Source organism: Cyprinodon variegatus, unplaced genomic scaffold (assembly GCF_000732505.1).
Source record: "Cyprinodon variegatus isolate N-32 unplaced genomic scaffold, C_variegatus-1.0 Scaffold133, whole genome shotgun sequence".
NCBI lineage: Eukaryota > Metazoa > Chordata > Actinopteri > Cyprinodontiformes > Cyprinodontidae > Cyprinodon > Cyprinodon variegatus.
In genome coordinates, this window is record NW_015150586.1 from 496,499 (window position 1) to 503,527 (window position 7,029).

General features: G+C 45.0%; 1 protein-coding gene across 1 annotated transcript in view; it reads right to left on the reverse strand.

The window, feature by feature from the left end:
- kiaa1109 (KIAA1109 ortholog) overlaps positions 1-7,029 on the reverse strand; it is a 91,287-nt gene that overhangs the window by 8,025 nt on the left and 76,233 nt on the right. Inside the window, exons 68-77 of the mRNA XM_015376323.1 lie at positions 5,721-5,961; positions 5,449-5,629; positions 5,085-5,246; positions 4,866-5,002; positions 2,915-3,110; positions 2,636-2,836; positions 2,389-2,556; positions 862-999; positions 511-753; positions 284-437 (exon numbers count right to left, since the gene is read on the reverse strand). Coding sequence (XP_015231809.1) covers positions 284-437; positions 511-753; positions 862-999; positions 2,389-2,556; positions 2,636-2,836; positions 2,915-3,110; positions 4,866-5,002; positions 5,085-5,246; positions 5,449-5,629; positions 5,721-5,961 — 1,821 coding nt within the window. The remainder of the gene's footprint in view (positions 1-283; positions 438-510; positions 754-861; positions 1,000-2,388; positions 2,557-2,635; positions 2,837-2,914; positions 3,111-4,865; positions 5,003-5,084; positions 5,247-5,448; positions 5,630-5,720; positions 5,962-7,029) is intronic.

A 7,029-nucleotide genomic window follows, 5' to 3' on the forward strand; every position in this document is an offset into this window, starting at 1 on the left:
GTTGTAGATACGGGACTCGCTGTTTTAACTGCAGAATGTAGCATAGGGTTTGCGATGCTAACCGGAGCCGAAGTAGCCACAGCCGCCATCTTTGAATGGGAGGCAGATCTTTTAGTTATCAGGCTCCTCTCCTGTGGAACCAACTACCAGTTTTAGTCCGTGAGGCAGACACCCTGTCTACTTTTCAGGGTTAGCCCGCCTGCGGCAGCCCTCGCTCTGCATAGCCGACTGACCTTTTGTTCTGTTCAGACCCAGCATTGTTTTTGGAAGGAGGAACACCTACGTGTTGTTCCCCATCACGTTGCTCATGTTCATCTGCACGGTAAGCTGCTTCAGGTTGATGGCGAACACCACCAGCGTCTCCCACGGCGACCCCTGTGGACCAGACGACTTCCCGTTCTTACCAAACGACGGCGTTGAGGTTTTGGTCACAGAATCTGCAGGAGAAATGTGATTGGTCAGGAGGAACCCATCACCGTGACGACCACTCTGCTTGTTCGGGAGGCTCACCCCTCCTGGGAGCGGAGGAATCGGACACGCTCCGAGTGCGCCCCGGCACGGGGGACCTCAGGTGGCCCAGGCCGCCAGGGGACATGCTGCTCCCGGCGGAGTGCTCTGTGAAGACGTTGGGGGAGTGGGGGACATGCGTCCCCATGCTGCCGTCCCATGTCCTCCAGTAGGCTTTCCGGCTGGACTCGGGGGAGAGGTGCTGGGCTATGCTTTCAGCAGAGTCTGGGGTGGCGGGACCAGAAGCTGTGGGGGGAGGGGTCAAATATTCACCATTAATGCTGCACAGCTAGCGAGAAAAATCTGAACAAAGCGTCAGAACCACCGCTAACAACCAGATCAGGGAGCGCTTACGGGGCAGATTGATGGTCTGGTCTCCCAAGAAGAGGCGCCTGGCAATGCTGCGTCGGTACCAGGCTCTGGGGAACGCCAGGATCTCACTCAGCCGCCTCATGTCATACTTGAAGGAAGCCGACCCGATGTCACACACCGCTGCAGAGAGGATGACATCCTGGTTACCTACTCTAAAAACTCAGACTTTGTGATACCAAAAACAGTTAAAAAACAATCCACTGGACTTTGTTTCCAAGTTTGAAGACGTTTCTCTTCCCATCCAGGAAGCCTTTTCAATTCAAAATGTCAGAAACTACGTTGAGTTCCAGGCTTTATAGAGTGCACCAAAAACAAAGCCTTGTTTTAACTTAGAAAACATGCAAACTGAGACGGACGAACGGGTCCGCCCCTTTGGAATGGGGTTTTTTTTTTTGGGTTCTTTGTTAGCCTGCAACGCTCCATACCTGTCTGTGTCTCTGAAAGGGGGGTGTTAGAGGGAATTGTTTTTATTTTTTTACTGATTAATGCTAAATTCATCAAATCACCGCGAACGCATTAGTTTTAGGTATAAATAGTGATCCATTGATTATTCCTTGCTGACCGGACTTTTCTTTAAAGGTTCAGTTACCTTATTTCTCAAATGTATATGGCAGTAAGTCACATTTGTTGCATACAAAGGTTTTAAACTACGACTCTTTAAAATTTATTTCATTGAAGTATTTCTTACTTTAATTGATTTAACTGGACTATTTATTTATTTACTTTATTAATTTAAATGTTTCCTCTTTAATTTGAATTGTCAATTAGTTTGAACTCATTCCTATTAATATTAATTTAAAGTCGTAGAGAAGCAGCAGTTCCAACCGTTGCATTTCCGAATTCTCCCAAGTGGTGCACGACTTTACACGAGTGAATAAAGTGAATGGGATTGGTCGATTATTTAAGGGGGCGGGGTTGTTGTTGTTTGAAGCATCTTGCTAACCAGTTAGCAACTTAGTGCTAGTAGGTTCCCAATGGGAAATTCCANTGGACAGAGGAAACATGCAAGAGGAGGAGAGTTTAGTGTCGGAGGTCGTGGAGGAGTCTCATCTGTCATCCGTTTTTTATTTAGAGGAGGAAAGCGGGGATGAAGATGTTGTGGAAGAGGACGCCAGAAGCTTGGTTTGGTGTAGAAGGCTTCCAGCCGTACATGTTTGAGCCCTTGCCTCGCAACGCTGCCAGTTCTGTTAGCTCTACGTTATAACGTTATAAGATCAACTTTGGTCCTCAAATATAAGATCCATGCAGAACTATAGCATTGCTTAGTTATACCTTTTATGGTTTTCAATCATTTTCATTTGTCTTTTTGGGTGTGTCCATTGTAGCCGAGTTGTTTAATTGAGTTCCACAAGTTAAGAACTTTTAACTGAAGTATGATTGACAGATTGATTGATTGATTCTTCATTTATGTAAAAACCAGAATCGTTTAGCTATGGCCTGACATCTTTTATAATAAAATCCCAGGGTTCCTTTGATCATCAGGTTTCTTCTCACCTTCTCCTCTCTTACCTGAGATGTTAATGAGGGTGGTGTCCAGTTTGCCTCCTTTAGGAGTAACAAAGCTTTCGATGAAGGTTGGAGCTCCGGTCCTCCTCATCCTGGACAAACTGACTTTCACAAACTCCAGGTTGATGCACAGTGAGTCTTTCCTTCCGGTAACCGAAGATGGCTCGTCATCTACAAGAGACAGACATGAACGTCCTGCTGCTCTGCGACAAAGCTGACATCACATTAAAGGAAGCTTTTTTCACCGAACCTAACGGTCCTGGACCCGGAGGCAGGCCTGTGACGGCTGATTTCTGCTTCCCGGCACCGTAGGGATGGAAGACGTAGAGGGAGAAGTCCGACATGCAGGCGGTGAAGCTCAGGCCCGAGGAGTTGGTGGGGGGGCCCGTGAGGTCCGACTGGCTGCTGCTGTGGCGGCTCCGGCCCAAAGGGCTCCCCAGGAGCGGAGACGCTGGAGGAAACCCAACACACCGTTTGATTCAACATCTACACCATCAAAGCTTCCCTGCATCAGCGAAGGGCAACTGACCTTTACTGGGGGGGACCTTGGGGACGTGCTGCCCAGGCGGAGTGGACGTAGGGGGGTGGGATCCCTCCATGGGGTTGGCTGCAGTTGGGGTCTCCAGTTCTCCGCGGTTAGAGGAGAACACCAGGTCTAGAGAGGGCAGCTTGAGCATGCACTCCACCCTGGACATGGGCAGGCAGCTGAAGCGGATCTGAGAGGGCTGGAAGCAAACAGAAGCCATGAGGTCAGAGAGCAGAACCGCAGCATCGGACCGGCGGTTCTACTCGCTCTTTACAACAGGGAACATGTGAGAGAAAACCTAAAGTAGAGGCAAGCTGATGTGAGCGCTCTCTGGTTCATTAGAGGATCATCAGCCACGAAGCACTGGAATGGCTGCTCCCTACATTTGTTCCAAAAAAGTAAAAAAAAACTCCACTGGACTTTGTTTCCAAGTTTGAAGACGTTTCTCTTCCCATCAAGGAAGCTTTTTATATTCAAAATGTCAGAAATAGCGTTCAGTTCCAGGTTTTATACAGAAACCCAACAAAGCCTTGTTTTTGTTTAGAAAACATGCAAATAGAAACAGATGAATGGGTCCACCCCTTTGGAACGGGGTCGTTTGGCTTCTTTGTTAGCCTGCAATGCCCCATACCTGTCTATTACCTCATTTACACTACCCGTGCCGAGACCGGTCCGAGCTCAGTAATTGAGATAACTTATCGTGTGTAAATGGAAAGCAAACTGAACTGAACCGAGCTAGACACAACCGGACCGAGATAACTGCAGACCAGGTCCAGAGGTGGGCTCGGCTCGGTTCTCTGATAACAAGAGCGCATGAGCAGAACGCGTAATCTCCGTCTGGCTGCACATCGCGATTCACACTCCATTCCACTTGTTGGCGGTAATGCCCCACCGGAAACAGAAGAAGAAGAACTTCTTCTTCAACTATAAACAATCAAAATCTTCTCCACGCAACATTTTAAATAATGGCATTTTAAATAATAACACCGAAGTACAGCAATAATAATCAAGCATAACTTTCTGAATGTGACGGGCGCCGCCATTTTGATTTGCTTGATTCCCTCCTTCTTCGTCTTCTTCTTCTTGTGTTTTATGGCGATCGGCAAACAACTTTTGGTGCATTACCGCCACCAACTGCTTGATTTCCTCCTTCAATACTGGCAGTAATACCACAGATCGTCACTAGGAGGCGAGAAACCGAGATAGCGTGATGTGTAAACGGTCGTCAGAACCGAGCTCGGCCTGGTTAACTGATCCGAGCTCGGACCGGTCTCGGCATGGATCGGTTTTTCAAGGGTAGTGTAAATGGGGTATAAGTCTCTGAAACGGGGGTTGTGGAAGGGCATTCTTGGCTGGTTGAACGTAGGACTGTGAACGCAGCACCGTCTGCTGTGAACGCAGCACCGTCTGCTGTGAACGCAGCACCGTCTGCAGTGAACGCAGCACCGTCTGCTGTGAACGCAGCACTGTTTGCTGTGATTGTAGCATCTGGCTAAACTCAAAGCATTTACCATTGTTATCAGCTTAAAAAACCAAAACAATCAATAAAATCCGTGACCACGTCGCTGTGATCACCAGGAAATGTTTTTAGATCAGGTAAAAAGAAAACTGCTCCTGTTTGATCAGGTTGAAGGAAAGCGAGCGTTGAAACGCAGCCAACTACTGCATACTGAGGATTATGGGAAATAACCAAAGCCAACCCTGTTTGATAAATAAACCGCCCTCACAGTGGAAACATGAGTCTAACCTTTGGAGCAGCAGGACTCAGAGGAATTAAGAGATTTAGTGTTGATCAGTTTGGCGACGGTGGAGGAGCTACAACATTAGTTTGTGTTTGAAGGTGGAAAGATCTCAATCTTCATCAACAGCTTTAAAACAAAATCAGCTCAAAGTTTGATAGCATTTCTGTTTGATCTCGTCAATATTGAGGCGTTGAACTCCATGTGGGTCGTACCTGAACTCTGACATAGACGACCACGTCTACAGGGAACGAAGAGTAGGCGGAAGTGGAGGAGGAAACCAAGGAGGTTGTGGATTCCTCCAGAGGTTCCACCGGCTCAAACTGGCCCATGTCCTCCTCCTGGGTCGCCGCTGCGGCAGAAAAACACACATAGGACGGTAGGAGGAGGAGAAAAGGATCCACGCACAGTCTTAAAGAGACAAACCGACCGACCTGTGTAGCTTCTGTCCACAGGAGTGATGGGAATGGTCTCCAAGGCTTTCTCCAGGAAATCCAGCAGAGCAGGGCTGATGACCATTTCCTCTGGCAGAGTCTGAAGGGCCACCCACGCGTACAGCTTGGCCGTCTTCACCCCCCCAACAGTCTTAGCTTTGGCTGCAGAAAGACGGAGCAGAGATTCAGCAGCAGGAAGACCTGAAACCTTCAGGACTATCTTGGTCCACATGCACACACCCCCCCACCAATCACCGCCCCGGATATTGGAGGGAAACCGCATGCAGCCTGTTCCAAAGCTCCACAGGAGAGCAGATTACAGATGGTGCTACAGCATGCAACAACAAACACAAACACTCTGTACCTGTAGCAATAGGTGGGGGCGGGGGAGGTAGGAGCGAGTTAGTCTTGCTTTGGGGAGGGTTGATAGAGCCGCTATCTTTCATACCATACAGCTTGGACTCTTTGGAGAGCGTGCGGGGCAGAGAGGATCCCCGCGAGGCGTTGGGAGACTCCGTTTTCAGGGTCTTGGAGTTGTAGTGCAGCTTCAGGAGAAGACAGAAAGATGAGAACACCCCCCCAAAAAAAGAAACAAAAAAAACCCAGAGCCGTCTGGATGTTTAGAGAGGCCCTGACCTTCACGTCCACTCCTGGAATGTAGAAGACGGTGGTCTCCAGCTCGTTGGATTTGGTCTGCAGCGTGGCGGGGGCTTTCTTCCCGGCCAGCAGGTGAGTGGTGGAGGTGTACGCCGGCTGGAGCTTCTTCTTCTTTGGGGGGGAATCCTGGTCCAGACTGCGGATGCTGCGGTCGCAGCTCCTGAAAAGGCGCCACAGATCAAAACATTCACTTTGTCTTTCTGTTCCAGTTGATGGTCGTCTAGAGAAGTTAACTCCAACATCACAGAAGGCAAAGAACACGATTCAAAAAAGGTATTTTTAAAACACATGAGACTAATTTATAAAGCGCATCAAAACGCTCCAACATTTTTACAGTCTTCTAGAGGCCCACTTTCTATAATTCTGACTTTTTAAATATTTTTCTAATTTTATCTATTTATTCTTTCTGTTGGCAAACTGAGTTTTACATTTTGCACTTTTTCTAAATCCTGTTTTGCAGATTTCAACGTCTACACCGAGAGCAAGCATTGTAGATGTAGATGACCTAGATGGGAAATCTATGAAGCAGGATTTAAATACTAATCAAAGCTCAATTTTCTATGAAACTATTTAGAACAAAAAATCTGATTAGTAATTAAAGTTGGAGAAAATACATTTAAAGAAATCAAAAGAAAATAATGAGAGAAGATCTAAAAATCTAACTTTTTTTGTTTGTTTTTCACTAAATCTGAAAACATAAAACCTGAAAAAAATATTTAAATAAATAAAATCAGAGGAAAAAAATCTGAAATAATATTTTTTTTTTAAATAGAAAGAAAATTTGGCATAAAACCTGAAAAAAAAAAAAAATGTGAACAAAACCCGGGAACAAAATCTGAAAAAAATAAAATAAAATAAAAAACACTAGAAAGAAAATCTGAAATAAAGTTTAAAAAAAAAATAATAAAAAGAAGATTTGTGAAAATAAATAAATTATTCTAAATAAAATTTGGCACAAAACTTGGAAAAAAATATTTGAACAATGAAAATCTGGGCAAAAACAACTACACAGAAAATCTGAAATAAGGTTTTAAAATAAAAATATGATTTGTGAAATCTAAACATTTGGCACAAAACCTGAAAAAAAAGATTCAAACTAATAAAATCTGGAGGGAAAAAAAATCTAAAAAAATGTATGTATATAAAAAAAATAAATAAAAAATACAAAGAAAATCTGAAATAAGGTTTAAAAAAATTATAAATATGATTTCTGAAAACAATTCAGAATAAAATTTGGCAAAAAATCTGAAAAAATATATCACAAAAAAAAAAAAAAAAAAAAAAAAAA